General features: G+C 38.7%; 1 protein-coding gene across 3 annotated transcripts in view; it reads left to right on the top strand.

Moving 5' to 3' along the window:
• Positions 1-5,985, top strand: part of dusp8a (dual specificity phosphatase 8a) — a 75,907-nt gene extending 69,922 nt beyond the window's left edge. For all 3 annotated transcript variants that reach the window (XM_056451624.1, XM_056451625.1, XM_056451626.1), the window contains 4 exons: positions 1,283-1,449; positions 1,537-1,696; positions 1,840-1,963; positions 2,229-5,985. In XM_056451624.1, coding sequence (XP_056307599.1) covers positions 1,283-1,449; positions 1,537-1,696; positions 1,840-1,963; positions 2,229-3,297 — 1,520 coding nt within the window. In that variant the 3' untranslated portion in view covers positions 3,298-5,985. The remainder of the gene's footprint in view (positions 1-1,282; positions 1,450-1,536; positions 1,697-1,839; positions 1,964-2,228) is intronic.
• Positions 5,986-17,554: the final 11,569 nt, after the last annotated feature.

The raw sequence follows: 17,554 nt of genomic DNA, 5'->3' as shown, positions 1-17,554 counted from the left end.
GAAAGCTGGTTGTTTTTCATGCTTAGTAAGTCAAGGATTACAAGTTTTTAGCTTTCTTTCAAATATCTTCTTTTGTGTTTAACAGAAAGAATAAACTCATAAATGCTTGGAACCACTTGAAATTGTGAGCAAATTTTCATTTTTGGCTGATCGTTGTAGTTGTTAAATTGGTGTTTTGTGCATCAGAAAGCGGAACAGGTGTTCCTTGATGTCAGTTAGGGCAAAGCAGGTTGAGTAAAGGGTTAGGTTTAGCTGTATACATACACAGCATGATAACATTTGACATGGCTTACGTTTTTCTTTGTTCTAAATGTTATCATCTCACTTTTTATTTGCCATGACTCACTTTATTGACTTGTTCATTACAACTCCTCCCTCCCATCGAGTTCTGTTTAACACAGTCACTTTTGTTTGGACGATTGCACTGTTTCCTGGCTGGGATGGAATGATTTCATGGCTCCCTGGTTGACTGCTGTGTATGCACGCTCCCAGGGTTACCATGTCCCAGATTCTCATGAAGCTCATCTGAGATTAAGGCCTAAACCCATCTGCTGGAGCTCACACTTTCTGGCAGCAGTGCACAGCTCGATGAAGTCTTTTCTTAGTTGCTCTGTAAGTTAATTCCACTTGTCCATCTTTCCCTGTTACATGAATACATTCCAGGTTATGCTTCTAGATGTATGTGTGATATCATTCTATAAGTGTACACTTCTTTAAATAAGTATGTATGTATTTTGTTGTCCAGTCAGCCAAAAGCTGTGAATCAAGGGCTTGGTCTGCACCTGTGACCACCCTCATTCTCAAAGCCTGACGCAATTGTTCAGTTGAGGATATTAGGTCATTCAGGAAAAAGAGCTCAAGCAGACAAATGCCAAAGCTGGAGCCACCCGCCTCTTAAAGAGACAGGATTCTTTTATAGGCCAAATGGCCTTTGCTCACTTGACTGCTGTGTTTTTACATGCACTGACCTAGATTGGCATAATCATTTTCAGAACATCTGAATACTTTCTTGCTTGGTTTTTGACAAATGACATATGGCATCAAGATGTTCTTTTGTTAGCATGAATGGTTTTGACTTGAAATATTCCCCTTATTATTATAGTGTCTTTGTTCAGTTGTTTGAGCGCTGTCGAGTCGTATCCCTTACATAACATCTGTTTCAACAGTGATGATGTTAACAGCCGCAGAATTTTTCACAGTCTCATTCTTGTCTTAAAATTCCATAGGTCAAAGGTCTTTTTGTTGCTAATGTGTTCCTTCTTTTCTTTCTGTGTTTCTTTAGGTGGTTTTGCAGCATTCTCGTCATGTTTCCCAGGCCTTTGTGAAGGCAAGCCAGTGGCCACTCTGCCTATGAGCTTGTCTCAGCCTTGTTTGCCTGTGGCAAATGTCGGTCCCACACGAATCCTGCCCCATCTCTACCTGGGCTCACAAAAAGATGTGCTCAACAAGGTACTGCTCATTACTAAAATCTTAGAATGTTAGAGACCTTTTCCTTTGTTCATATTTCATATCATACTTAATTCTTTGCTCTCCCAGGATCTGATGGCTCAAAATGGCATCACATATGTGTTAAATGCAAGCAACACCTGCCCAAAACCAGAGTTCATCTCCGAAAGCCATTTCATGCGCATTCCTGTCAATGACAACTACTGTGAAAAACTCCTGCCATGGCTCGACAAAACAAATGAGTTCATTGGTAAGGAAATTCTTGCGTCAATACCAGAAATGTTGATTATATTTTCCCTTTGCTCATTTCTCTTTTTTTGGCTTGTCAACAGAAGAGGTATTTGGGTGTCTTGCATGTTTTGTTTACTCGCATGTTTTCTTTCTTCCTTGCAGACAAAGCCAAGGTTTCCAACTGTCGAGTCATTGTTCATTGTTTAGCTGGCATCTCCAGGTCGGCCACCATCGCCATTGCTTATATTATGAAGACAATGGGCTTGTCATCAGATGACGCTTACAGGTAAACTCACTCAGACACCCTGCAGCTTAGATTGCACAGTCTTAGAAAGATATTTTCTGCTAGCTGTAATTTTATATTTATTTCCTCCAACATGGAAAATTGATCACATAGAAACTTGCAAACAATACCTGCTGTAGGCTTCCTAAAAACGTATCCTTATCCAAGGCCTATGCATCCTCACATGATGCCTCTTTGTGTTGTATATGTTGTCCTATGTATGGATTTTGCCACAGGGTAATTATTTTTACTCTTCTTGTGTTTCCAGGTTTGTAAAGGACCGAAGACCTTCAATATCACCCAACTTCAATTTCCTGGGACAGCTGCTGGAGTTTGAGAAAGGTCTGAGGTTGCTGAAGGCTCTGTCCTCAGGTCAGGAGAAGTTGGAGCAGTTGAAGGAATTGTCAGAACCTAGAGGAGAGTCTTCCGGTGATCCCGAAAAGGGGCGCTTGGAGGCTGAGAAGGACAGCACAGAATTAGATGGCAAGCTGCCTTCTCCAACCTCCCTCCAGCAGGGCTTTAATGGCTTGAATCTGTCAGCAGAACGTATTCTGGATACCAACCGGCTCAAACGCTCCTTCTCACTTGACATCAAATCGGTCTACGAGCCCAACCACTGTCCGCGCCTTGCACCTGCACATACCGAAGATGTCCCCAAACTCTGCAAACTTGATAGCCCAGAGGCCAGAGAAGCCAATGGCATATGTCAGCACTCACCTGTTTCCGTCAGTCCTGGGTTGGCTGAATCTCCAAGCATCTTTCCTGAAAGCAGCTCCAGGCCTCGTTCTCGAAGGAAAAGCAAGCACAATGGTAGCAGTGCTGGAAGTTCTCCCGTGCACTCGCACAGCCTAAACTTTGGACGCACACTCTCTGCACAAAAAAGTTCCAGTCTTAATGACAATCTGAAGCCCTCCCTGCTGCTCAGTCTTCCCACCGTGGGTTCCGGTCCTATGTGGACTAAGCATAGAGACACCGTACAGGCCACAACCCCTGTTACGCCAACAGATGAAGCCCCTTGGTTCTACGGCTCAGAATCAATGAATGGCAACGGAGGTGGAGGAGGGATGGTACACTTTCCTGCACTAGGCTGTAGCAGTCTCCCCGGACCGTGTGAGGCTGTGCGTCTGCGTGACAAGGTGGGGGAACCACGGGACTCAAGGAGCAGTTGGCATGAGGATGCTCCTACTTCCAGTGCTGCTGACAAGCAGTTCAAGCGGCGCAGCTGTCAGATGGAGTTTGAAGACGGGATATCAGAGACACGTTCAAGGGAAGAACTGGGAAAGATCAGCAAACAGTCCAGCTTCTCTGGGAGCATGGAAATCATCGAAGTATCCTGACATCACCTGCACAGTCCGTGGGGACTTTACACACAGGCAGACAGGCGCCACTTATGAGCAAAGATGACTAAGAGTGGACCTGGAGATGCTCTTGTGTGGGACATTTTCATTTTAGTTCATAGGCTTGTCCTTAATGACTGGTTCTCAGAAATAAGACTGTTTTGTTTCGTTTTTGGCTGGTCTTTTTAAACCGGTGGACCCGGACACAGATTGACTTTGCTTTTTTCTATTTTTAAGCCATAGCCCTCCCCAATATGACACAAGCTGGGACTCCAAGTGCGGAAAATAAATCTAGTTTCCTGACTTTAGAAACAGATCTCCAATTCCTCATAAAAGCTTTACCAGCCTTTTGGTGTATTAAGATTCAAGCATGGCTGTTACGCTCACACTTGTTTCTTTTATTATGCCGCCCCTGGACTCCGTGAAGTTACACCACCACAGCACGAGGAGTCAGCACAGACTGAGCATTGGTGGTAGATTTACTAGCTGAATGAAGGCCTCTTTGTGCACCCTGCTCCTGTATCCTAGCATTCTCGGAATCCTGGAGGAGGACCCAGGCATGTCATGAAGGAAATGCATTGTGGGCGTTTTCCCATAATGTTCTCTGTCAATCTTTTGTTACCCAGATTTCAGGGTCTCGTCCTTCCCCTCCTGTGCCCAAGTGGTGATGCTCAAACTCTTGTGCCACCCACGTTCCTGTCACTGAGCATGCTTCAAGGCTGCGGTGTTCCTTACAAATGAATAATACATGAACTCTACACGATGATTTCAATGGACAAATTTTTTGTCATTTTCTTAGTTACAGTTTTAATTTATTCTACTGGTTCATTCTGGTAATGAGAAATAATATAAAGATTGTGGAGTTTTTATTTTTCCTCTTTTTTTCAGTGTTGATCTCTCACTTTTTCAGTGACATTTACAAAAATACATTCGCAAGGCCGATACGCAACTACAAGCAATATGTGTTTTTACATACCTTTCTCTTTGTCCTCCTTTTTGTTTCTAAGGGAGTGCCGTAATTACCAGGAATTATCTGATGTTTAAATGCACTTTCTGTTGCTTTAAGAGGGACGTTTTGGGGGCGTTTTTATTAAAAGGGTACCACAACGCTTTACAAACAAAAAAAAATCTTGTGTAACCATTGATGTCCTGCGGTGTGTCACAAACTAAAGCATTTCTTACCGCTTTCGTTTGTCTCTCCAGCCTGCTGGCTTGAATTATTAAAGACTTTAATCCAGCATGAACAAGTTCTAGAGTAATCTAGAAGAATATGTATGATACCCCAGCATCCTAAATTTGATTTTCAAGAATTTGAGTTTTGTATTACCAAGCACACAAGACAAAATTAAGGGAAAAAATAATGACAGGGACTCTTGAAGGGGTTTGTCTGTGTCCCCCATTTGTTCTGCATATTTATGACATTATTTATTGTTTGTTTGGGTCTGATTGCGGGAGGATGTTTGGATGGATGTTGTGAATGATTGGTAGACTGACCCTTGGCTCATGTAGAGTGGCATCTTGGGGAGGAGATAAGCCCATAATTTTTTCACCTGGAACCATATGAGAAAAAAAAATTAAACACTAGATGTATTTCCAAGATGGCTGATGGCCTGACAGAGTTATGTCTGTTGATCATCTATGTTTATATGCTATCTAGGGCTACTTTTACATGACTAGCGTGTAGCTAAAAACTGAAAAGTTTTCCACTTGCATTTAAAAAAGTTTCAGGTTTACATGACAACGTTTTCAAAATGATCCATGTTTACGCATCCGCAAAAACTGCCAAAAATACTGTATTACATATGCCAGGCCAGTATTTAATGATGTTACACTCAGTGCCGAGGCATCAGAGTGTGTGTCGAAAAATCTTGTAAAGCTTTCAGGTGAAGCGCTTGTATCATTTTGGAGCAATGACATCACTGATGGCGTCTGAGGCCTCATTTGTGTTCGACTACCATAAGGCATGACATTCTTTACTAAGTTATATTGCTATATAACTATATAATCATATAGCACCAGAGGACAAATATTATACTCATATTAATACACTAGTCAATATGGAAATGGCTTTTTCCTAATTGTTTTTAAGACTTAACGAGCAAAATGTAGAGTATCACATCTGGTCATCTGTAATGTATCTGCTTGTTTTACACTTTTTGGCCACAAGGTGGTATCGTGAGCAAATTAGGACTCCAGAAATGAACCCTTTTGTGAATCAAGGGCTGCGTCCGAAATTGCCTACTATTCAGTAGGTACTGAATTTCAATTTAAATATACTACTCTGCCGATAGAAAAGTACGTTCTATACAGTATGAATGGAACTCAGACGTACTACATCCGCCATTTTGTCATCATCACGTGACCTACCAACGCCAGTTGCACCGCTTCACTCCCATTCATAAATTCTCTCGCAATGCATCATGGAACAGAGTAGCGTCCATCCGATGTGCACTTCAGAATTTTGCCGGAAGTAGTAGGTACATCTCACATACTGTTTTTTTTTTTATTTTAGGGATTCGGACATACTAGGCTTGCATACTGTTTTTTGCACACTATATAGTATGGAGGTGTATGGAGGTGGACGCAGCTAAGCTTCAGTGCTTCATAAGGCTTTAGCTTGTCATCACTATCAGTATTTGCTGCGTTCGCCTTGTTAAACAGTACCTGTAAGGGAGGGATGACGTGTATATATATATATATATATCTATATTTATATATCTATATTTATATATATATATATATATATATATATATATATATATATATATATATATATATATATATATATATATATATATATATATATAAATAAATATAAATATAAATATATATATATATATAAATAAATATAAATATAAATATAAATATATATATATATATATATATATATATATATATATAAATATTACATCGCTTTGTAAACGTTTATTATTGCCATTTGTTGAGTCTCCCAGTACAGTTTAATAGAGCGATTGGACCCAGATGCCAGTTCACGTCACATCACACTTAACAAGCGGATACCATGCACGTGAATGATGTCACTTTTAGACTTTCATTTTCTGGCTGCGGCATTCTCTAAAACATCCGCTTTGTAACCCATTTTCAGAATTATGCAACAAAAAAGTGCATAAAACGTTCCAGTTTTTGGATGAAAACGTTGTTGTGTAAACGGCCCCTAAAACTTTATATGGAAGATCAGACGATGGTTAACGATGGTTAAAAGACATTCTGCTTGCTTTCTTCTCAGGTGAGCTTTTTGAGTCAATTACATCTCTGAGCTTTCTCTTTTTCTCTAGCTAATTTTCCCTTTCTTCTCTCCACTAATTTCTCTCCTACTTTTTCACTTCATCCTCTCTTTCTCTCACAAGTTCTAGAACGCTCCAAAGGTTTATTTTAACACAGAAAGGGTGTGTGTGTGTGTGTGTGTGTGCATGTGCAAATGTGAATGGTATGGGAGATCGTTCAGCAAATTATTTATGTCTGTATTTTTTCTGTTAGCTTTTCTGTATGGCAAATCTTGTATTTGTGCTGCTGTATTTTTTTCCTTGTGTGAGACATTACCTGTATTTCCTTTTCCTTCCCTGTACTATATTTTTAAAGACATTGTTGTCATTATTTAAAATGTAATAAAAGATGCAGGCTGTCCTTTTTGCTGAAACTGTTAATAGTTGGCAACTAATTATTATTATTATTATTATTATTATTATATGTTGTGTGAATAGCATCGTATCAACAAAACTAATTGATATAGAACGTTTTTTAAAGAGAAAATCTTGATACCTTAGGCTGCTTGACGCAAAATACCTCAGGTTCTTCTGAAAGGCTTGTTCCTCCCCATGTACCCATTTTGTGACGATGAAACAAATACAAACATTACAAAATATGAAAAGGTTTTGTGATTTTCTTTGATTTTAGCGTAACCGTTCAAGATCTGAGATTCCCAACGTTTAATGAATCATCAGCATTATCATTTATTTTTTGCAGATTGTTATTGAATTAGTAACATTCTATTAACATATAGGATATCCATTTTGTACAGTCTCAAACACAATTCCTGGAGGGCCGCAGCTCTGCATAGTTCAACTCACACTTGCTTAATAGTCTATAGTAGTATTGAATACCTTGATTAATTGGATTAGCTGTGGATTAGGGTTGGAGCAAAACTGTGCAGAGCTGCGGCCCTCCAGGAATCGAGTTTTAGACCTATGATTTATAAAGTAAGACATGCGAAAAGGTTTATAGGTGATGCTGTCTTTAGAAAAAAAGTTATGATACTTTGATATTGACACTAAATGGGGTCAAAAATAATTCATTTGCATGTCCACTGATTTTCAGTATAAAAGTGAAGCTGTGAAATATTAGGGGGTTATTTTAGAAGGAAAGCATGACGCAAATAATAATTAATGCACTTTTTATGGACTTTCCATGTATCAAGACAAAGGTATTCTGTTTTTGTGAAGGTAGCTTAGTTATTTAGTTTTAAAATTGGCTATTTGATTTTATTCATACATTCATTTTCTTTTTGGCTTATTTCCTTTATTAATCTGGGGTCGCCACAGCGGAATGAACCGCCAACTTATCCAGCATATGTTTTACGCAGCGGGTGCCCTTCCAGCTGCAACCCATCACTAGGAAACATCCATACACACTCATTCACACTCATAAACTATGGACAATTTAGCTTACCCAATTCACCAGTACTGCACGTCTTTGGACTTGTGGGGGAAATCGGAGCACCCGAAGGAAACCCACACGAACACGGGGAGAACATGCAAACTCCACACAGAAACGCCAACTGACCCAGCCGAGGCTCGAACCAGCGGCCTTCTTGCTGTGTGGTAAAGGTAAATTCAAAAATGTTTGTTCTTTTCAAAAGTTTTCAAAAAAGTGCTGTTCACACAGGCAAGAACGTACCGGAATTTTTCTGGAAAAGGCCATTCATCTATTCCAAAATACCAGTAAATTCTGACATCATTACCCAGAAATGAGCTCTAAACGGCTGCGCTTGTATTTGTAAACAAAGAAGGAGTAAGGCTTTTCTTGATGGTTGATGGTGCATACAATGTTAGTGTGTTGGTGCTCACCGGCTGCTTCACGTGCACACGCGTCAAGCGACTGAAGCAGAGCTTGAATGTAAACAAACAGCGGTTTATCATAAGCATTTTATCGATAATTTTTTGCACAATTGGCATTAAGAAGTAACTTAGAAACATTATCTGACTAACATCGAGAAGCTAAATTTGTCTGGAAAATATTTAAAGGCTTTTATTTTCATAATCAGCGCGGATGTGTGTGCGAATGAATGTTCTGATAGGCTCAAGTAGACATCTCACGTCAGCGAGTTCTATTAGGAACGCATTCTTTCTGACAATTTTCTTTCTGCATTCACAAAAAGCAGCATTCCGGCAAATTACCGGTAATGTTACAACTTTCCAGAAAATTGCCAGAATGAATTTATCGGTATTTTTAAAAAGGGTTTGTTCACACATGATCCCTTTCCGGAAAATTGCCGGTAATTTTCCAGAAAGGTCTGCATGTGTGAAAGAAGCTAACCATGGTCTTTTTTTCCTGTGCCATATAGGGTTCTTTTTGAGATCACAAAGGAAGACGGAAAATGCTTGTAATTAATGACCAACATTGATCATTTTAAAAATATAGGCAAAAGTAGCTGTATAGTCATCTTTATCTCTATAGCACTTTTACAATGCTTGTGTTAAAGCCGCTTGAAGAAAAGACGAAATAAAAAGCCTGTTGAGACGTTTTGTGTCTCTGAGCTGCAACCTCAAGGTAGTGTCACAACCCTGTTCAGTTCATGGTTCACTCTAATCTCCGCCCACTCAATCTCTGGCCAATCAGGACTGCCTCAAAGTCTTTATTAACAGGTGCCAGTAATGGTGGTATGGTTCGGTACACTTTCGGTACATGTACCACTTTTGATCACCCTTTGCAAAGGGTACCTAGCATGAAAAAAAGGGTACCAAAAGGCGGAGCAAGATGCGCAACTGAACATTATTGGTTTACAGAAATGTGTCACTCACAGAAGCAGGAGAATGAAAACAAAGGAAGCGCCGCTTTTAAAAAAACAGCCGAGACATTACACCGTAAAAATATATACATATAATAATGAGCCATAGTCAACCTGAGCTCAAACAAACCTTGTCATCGTCTTGATGAACAGAAACTAAGCCAAGAACAAAATCTGCTGTGTCCTGTTGTGTTTTACGAGCCAGTCTAAAAGTGCCAGTGGTTTCACTTTCTCCAGAGAGCTTGCCGCGCATCTATATTTGAAATAACAAATTTCTTGAGCTCATATTAATAACGTGTGCGTGATTATTGAATCGCTCTGATATCCGATCCCTTTAGAAGTAAACAAACGTGAGAGTGAAGTGCAAAAAAACAAAGGAGAAGCCGGAAAAAACATCAGCAAATGATGTTTCTGCAACCTAAACCATGAACAAACTGCCATGTTTAATTATTATCATCACCTTTTGCACTATTATGAACTCAGAATGACTGATTACTTTCCAACAAGAGGTTACATGTGCTGCTGAAGATTAAAGATACAGTTCAGAGGTTTGCACTGACTATATTTCGTGTTGTTTTTGAACCCAAATAAAGACTAATTGTATGCTGTGTGTAGTTTTTCTGTAATTGGTAACATATCGAAAACTTTAAGGGTTTGTACAGTTAAAGTCAGAATTATTAGCCCCCCTTTGAATTTTTTTTTTTATATTTCCCAGCTGATGTTTAACAAAGCAAGGAAATATTCAAATTTTGTCTGATAATGTTTTTTTCTTCTGGAGAAAGTCTTATTTGTTTTATTTTGGCTAGAAAAAAAGCAGTTTTAAATTTTTAAAGAACCATTTTAAGGTCAAAATTATCAGCCCCTTTAAGATGTTTTTTTTTCGATAGTCTACAGAACAAACAAACAAATGGGGCTAATAATTCTGACTTTAGCTGTATGTGTTCATATATGTTGCATTTATTTATTTTAAACAATTGCAGACGTTACAGTAGGCTATTTCACCATTGATCTGCAGTTATAATCAAACCATGTTATAGAAAGGTTAGTAATGAACATTAATACACAAGTATTTATGTTTATTAAGCATCTGTTTTGAGAGAAGTGCTTCTCATATGATATGTGATTGACTCGTACAGCTTTACTGTAGACATTTCTTTGAGTAAAAACGACGTCGTTTGAAACATTCTGCCATACACCGCACCACCCTTTTTTGGTAGTGGAAACGCAAGCTTGATGAAGGTGACCCGAACCGTATCGTACTGTACCTCTCAGTGGAAATGGGCCACAATAAAACCTTTAAGGCAGTCCTGATTGGCCAGAGATTGAGTGAGCGGACATTGGAGTCATCCATGAACTGAAAAGGGGTGTGACGCTACCTTGAGGTTGCAGTTTTGAGACACAAAACTTTTCAATAAAGCCAATAAAAACATTTCTAGCATATCCAGCCTGATCTCACGATGAAACGTAAATATTTAACGTTTTGTCAGTTTAGTGGCTAATTCATATGAATTCGTATGAAAATGTTTGATTTGAAAAGGAGGCGTGGCACCAAACCCCACCCCTAAACCCAAACACTTGGGGGATAAGCAAATCGTACTAAATTTTACCAAAACGATTGTACAAATTCATAAGAATTAGCCACTAAATTTTAAAGTCGTGAGATTGTATTGGCATATCAGGCTAGAAGCAGAGTAGTGGTATAATGCTGGTGTAGTTCTAGTTAGATTAAAACTAGTTCAACTCACTTTAATATGACTGTCACTGTTGAAGAACGCTTCACTGAAATCCACCAACTAACCAAGGCAGAGGTAACAGTGTCAAGAAACCAAAGCTCCACTAATTGACAGAAGTGTAGAAGAAACTTTGGAAGAAACCAGACTCAGTCGGGGGACCAGTTCTTCTCTGGCCAAACAGAAAAGAGGCAGAGCTGCAGTCTATAGACATCGAAAGGCTCGTGAGCGATGAGTATCCATCATGGAGAAGATACAAGTACGTCAAAGGGTGGGTGTTCAAACTAGCCAGAGGGATCTATACAGAGATTAATCTGTTGCTGAAGACTTTATGGGAGTCAGTCTTGTGCTATTGACTCATCGATGAGTCACCAATGTAGACCCTTTAAGTAGCGGGCGATGTCGACCAAGTTGGCATTGTACGATGTCTAATGTGAAACATCGCGATGGACGATGGCATTGTCGCCGTAGGCGGCAGTGAATTAATTATTTATGAATAATTATTTGTAGCTTACCGTTTCAACTACCTGACCCGCATGGTCTTTGTTTTACAAATCATAACCAACTCATAAGTAAAGATAAGTTACACACATATTGCCAACTGTCAATCACTTTTTCCACGGGACTCTGACATGAATAGGCAGAATGATCTGTGTCGTTATAATGGCGTCAACAAACTTGGTTGGTAAAAAAGGTGCACAACCAACAGGGTCCAACCAACAGTATCTGAGGTTTTCACTAAAATTACTAAGTACAAGAATGAAAGTGAAAGATTGAAGCAGAGTACTTAGATTGAAGCAGTGTACCTAGATTTCTAAGGGTCTCATTGTCCCTATTTAAAGTGTATACAATTTTTATTATAGAGTCAATGCAATGCTGACACTGCCGGACTAATATGATCATAGTTCCAGTAAGAACTCTAGTAGTGCATTAAAATGGGGTATATGCACACAGACTTTAATTTTCAGACAGCCAGCCCAATAGCTTTTAGTGAATTGTCTTTCCATTACAAAATCACCACGATTAAGATGTGTTTTCTTTAAAAATAAGTGATCTTTACTGCCTGATTTATATACACAATATAAAGTGGCTCTCAGACCGAACAAGAAGCACTGCATTAAATTCCATATATTTTATTTTTATTTTACAAGTATTTTACATTTTGTCAGTTTAGTTGCTAATTCGTACGAATTGAGTAGTGTGAAAATGTCGTTTTAAAATGGAGGCGTGGCACCCAACCCCACCCCTAAACCCAACCATCATTGGCGAATGAGCATATTGTACTAAATTGTACGAATTCATATGAATTAGCCACTAGATCAAAGTTGCGAAATGACGTGAGACTGCATTGAACAGTGCAGACTTCCACTGGTTTTGCTTTGATGTCATTTTGATATCTTTCTAAATATATATTTGTATGGTGTTAGACACCATTTACAATTTTTCAATCTCCTAAATTCCACATGAAATCAACATTTTGAATAGAATTTACATTGTTATTTTACATTGTTAGTTTTAACAAGTGAACAAATCATCTAAAAAGTTAATCCACTGGGGGGAAAAAAGTTTGGTAATCTTTAATTAAAATAGAATCATTTGCTCGCTTCTGCTCTACAATGGAGGTCCATTAGTTTGACAGCTTGGGTAAAATGTGCTTGGCCACACCCCTAAGTTAGTTTGCTGCAAGTAAAACATGACGGGAGTGCAAAAATAAAACCCTGCCCCCTATTGTTTATTTTCAGTTGGAAATCATCATACCGAAACAAGAGTCTGCTGCAACCTCACGTTCAGGTGCTATTTTTAAAGTGCTATTACGTGTATATATATATATATATATATATATATATATATATATATATATATATATATATATATATATATATATATATATATATATATATATATATGTGTGTGTGTGTGTGAAGAGTTTAGATGCAAAAACCTCTAAAAGCCATTAGATTTTTTCTTCTAAAATTATAATTTTTCTCTGACTCATATATGTATATGATTCAGTTCTTTTCATTGCCTTTCAAGTGAAATAACTGAACATAAACGGGAGGCTGAGGAAAATGCTCATTCTAGGAGAACATCTCAGATGGCATTTAGAGGTTTTTGCATCTGAACTCTTCATGTACAGTTGAAGTCAGAATTATTAGCCTCTCTTTGATTTTTTTCTTTTTTAAATATTTCCCAAATTATGTTTATCAGAGCAAGGAAATTTTCACAGTATGTCTGATAATATTTTTTCTTCTGGAGAAAGTTTTGTTTTATTTCAGCTAGAATAAAAGCAGTTTTTAATTTTTTATGAACCATTTTAAGGTCAAAATTATTAGCCCCTTTAAGCTAATTTTTTTTCCACTCTCTACAGAACAAACCATTCTTATACAGTAACTTGCCTAATTACCCTAACCTGCCTAGTTAACGTAATTAACCTAGTTAAGCATTTAAATGTCACTTTAAGCTGTATAGAAGTGTCTTGAAAAATATCTAGTCAAATATTATTTACTGTCATCATGGCAAAGATAAAATAAATCAGTTATTAGAAATTAGTTATTAAAACTATTATGTTTACAAATGTGTTGGAAAAAAAATTCTCTCTATTAAACAGAAATTAGGTAAAAATAAACAGGGGGGCTACTAATTCTAGGGGCTAATAATTCTGACGTCAACTGTATATAGCTTTTTGTGAATTTAATAAATCACGAATAAGTGCATGAGAAACGTATTCTCTTAAAAAAAGAATACATAAACTGAGACTTTTTTTAAAAGATCCATAAAGAATACCAATTTGATTTCTGTAATCTACTCTGTAACACAACTGTATAATGCCAGCAAATCCGCTAATGACTTTAACCTGACCTCAGAAACTGTAGCTAATCTGTGATGTAGAATTTATGAGTATGAGCCACCAAGTAGGTCTTAAATCAAACTTCCCTCACAGATATATTCTTACACTGGATGTGTCATGATGCGAGCAACAAGAAGTATCCACAACAGTAAACTGATGCCTTGTTCTATTTCGGACATACTTCAAGCACTAACACGACTTCTGACATGAGGGAAACATGAATTTGTAACATTCCCTTTGTCACATATAGTTTGTAGCTGCTGTGATGTGAAGTGCAGTCCAGTTTAGACATGATGTAAAACAGTAGTTTCCAACAGGTGGGTCGCAATCCAAAAATGAGTTGCAATCAATGTTATTTTTGTAAACAAAAGCTAAAGCGAAGACTTAAAACTATTGGTCAAAAATATTTTTGTTAACTGAAATAAAATAAAATATTCATAATGAATGAAAAAGTATAACTAAACAAAACTAACAATAATCCCCTGAAACCTTACTTACTTCCAGGTCCATTTATATTGAAGTTAATATTTAGCGGCAGCATATTAGGGTTTCGTAACATCTAGTTTTTTGAGGTGGGTTGTTAGCCCAACGCGTTGGTGGAAACCGGAGCACCCGGAGGATACCCACGTGAACATGGGGAGAACATGCAAACTCCATACAGAAATGCCAACTGGCCCAGCTGGGACTCGAACCAGCGACCTTTTTTTGTGAGGCGACAGTGCTAACCACTTAAATATTATTATATAATTATTATTTATGTATAATGATTCTTTTAATTATTATTATTATTAATGGAACACAAAATCCAAAACTGCATAGCCCTGTGTTTGCCCATAAACCTAATAACTTGTTGGGCCACCGTTAGCAGCAACAACTGCCATCAAACATTTTTTTAACTTCCAATGAGACTGTTACAGCGCTGTGGAGGGATTTTGGCTCGCTTATTTTCGCAGAATTGTTGTAATTCAGCCACAAATAAAAGGTTTTCAAAAATGAACCACCTTTTTAAGGTCAACATCTCAATCAGATTCAGGTCAGGACTTTGACTAGGTCACAATAAAGTCTTTTTGTTTTCTTCAGCCATTCAGAAGTGGACTTGCTGGTGGACTTGCTTCAGCTTGAGGTCACTAACAGATGCCTGGACATTCTGCTTCAGGATATTTTGGTACACAGCAGAATTCGGCGACACAGTGGTGCAGTAGGTAGTGCTGTCGCCTCACAGCAAGAAGGTCGCTGGTTCGAGCCTCGGCTGGGTCAGTTGGCCCAGCCAAGATATCTAAATTTAGCTTTCTAAAGCTCAGATATTTAAATGGCATAAGGAATACCAACACAATCTTTCGTAAATTTTTGATTTAGTATGATCTCATTCATACAATTTAGTATGATTTGATCATCCCCCAATGATGGTTGGGTTTAGTGGAGGGGTTGGGTGCCACACCTCCTTTTAAAAGTCGTACATTTGAACTATGAACTATGAATTTGTATGAATTAGCCACTTAACTGACAAAACGTATAATTGTTACGTTTCCTCGTGAGATCAGGCTGGGCATAAAGTTGTACTTCTTAGCAGGGTTTGCACACAACCTTTGTTGCAATTCTGCACGTACTGCACATACTTTGGAAGTCCATTCTGCTGTATTGTTCCTCTCAATAAAGTCTTTATCGTCTGCCCCCTGTGAAAGAGGAGAAGGTGGTGTAAAATCTCCCACGACACCAACAGTCCATACCTAACTACCCTCCTATAGACCATCACACAAACAGCGCTTTGGGCTCAAGGTGAACCCCAGTGGTAAGAAAGTCCCTCTATATGACCAGGAACACTGAAATCCTGTGGGAAAAGAAGGAAAAATTCCCCACTTCCCACTCAAGAATACCATTCTGTTCTCGCTCAGCTTGGGGATTTTTCATTCCTCATCTTGTTTTTAGAATGCGAGTGAATCCAGTGAGTAGGACTGGGTATATTTCCCTCCTTTGGTGCAAACAGAACCATTTTTTTAACTTTGTACAAACAAAATAATGCGCATGATATTGAGCGTGGGTGATTCATACACGCACCCGTGTGACGTATTCGGATACTTGTTGAGTAAATGTGTCGGACTGCATGTTCTGAAGAGATAATGATTACGGACGGCCAGCTGACGATGACCACATCATGACATGCAGTCCACACAACAAAAGACTCTCCTGTCCTCTTCCCTCACATCACCATCAAAGCAACAAACATTCGCTTTCAAGCCTGTGGTGACCAGAGTTCATCCTCACTGCTTCTAAAAGAGAAATACAGCATGCTTTATAATGATGCGATTAAATAGATGTAATAATTAGTGTATAATCGTATAGTAGCCTACTGGTGCAACTGTAATTGATAAAAGTGATTTTATATATTGAATGCAAGAATGATGTTTCAAAAATAGTTCGTGAAACTAAAATGCTAATTATGTGTGAAATAACATCCCATGGTTTACAAAATTATTGGCTCTCATATGAAGTTTTCAACATAGGCTCATTCTGAAAACGTAGCCCCATATACATTTCTGTAGATCGCAAATTATGTAGCCAGAGGAATGTATGGCTGCATTCCGTCTTTAAAACTAATGCTACGAGGTGGTATGATGCCGTTCCTTTTCATGCTTACCAGCTGACCGCTTACCTCCATGTGGATGGCTTTTCCACTGTAACCAGTTTGTTCAGTGGCTCGCCGCATACATCGGAGCATTTGAGACGCAGACTGGAGTTGGGCGCTGGTTAATCGGTGCATTTGAAAACACTATTGGTTGGGTTTAGGGAAGAAGTGGGGGGATCGGTCGGTCAGTTATTGAAAGTCTAGATAGCATACATGGCCGGCCGGAAGTGCGATATGTACATCAATATAGCAGCATTTTTTTGTGGCACTGTATAACAATAATTAATATTTTTACAGTACTGTGACAGTTGGGTTTAGGGTTGGGGTGGGGGTAGGCGTTAAAAATACAATTTATTGGGTAATTTAATAGATAGCATAAATAATATCCGGTACAACTACTGTTTTTACATTGCTGTGACGTTGAGTTTGGGGTTGGAGTAGGGGTAGACGTTAATAAAATACAATTAATAGGAAATGTAATAAATAATATAAATAATTCTTGTTAAGGGGCTACGCAATGGCGCAGTAGGTAGTGCTGTTGCCTCACAGCAAGCCTCGGCTGGGTCAGTTGGTGCTTCTGTGTGGAGTTTGCATGTACTCCCTGCATTCGAGTGGGTTTCCTCCGGGTGCTTCGGTTTCCCCCACAGTCCAAAGACATGCGGTACAGGTGAATTGGGTAGGCTAAATTGTGCGTAGTTTATGAGTGTGAATGAGTGTGTATGGAATGGTTTCCAGACATGGGTTGCAGCTGGAAGGGCATCCGCTGCATAAAACATATGCTGGATAAGTTGGCGGTTCATTCCGCTGTGGCGATCCCAGATTAATAAAGAGACTAAGCGAAAAGAAAATGAATGAATGAATAAATAAATGAATTCTTGTTAACTTCCAGCCGCAAACATATCTGATCTAGCAACAACCGTTAGTGGACATCAGCCTCTGCTGGATTTATGTGAGAACAGCAGGTGCGAATGGCACTCGCAAGAGAAATTTGAGATCTCAAAAAGCATACACAGCACGGTCTGGTGGATTCG

The sequence above is a fragment of the Danio aesculapii genome, chromosome 25 (assembly GCF_903798145.1).
Source record: "Danio aesculapii chromosome 25, fDanAes4.1, whole genome shotgun sequence".
NCBI classification, from domain to species: Eukaryota; Metazoa; Chordata; class Actinopteri; order Cypriniformes; family Danionidae; genus Danio; species Danio aesculapii.
This window is presented reverse-complemented; position numbering and strand designations above follow the sequence as displayed.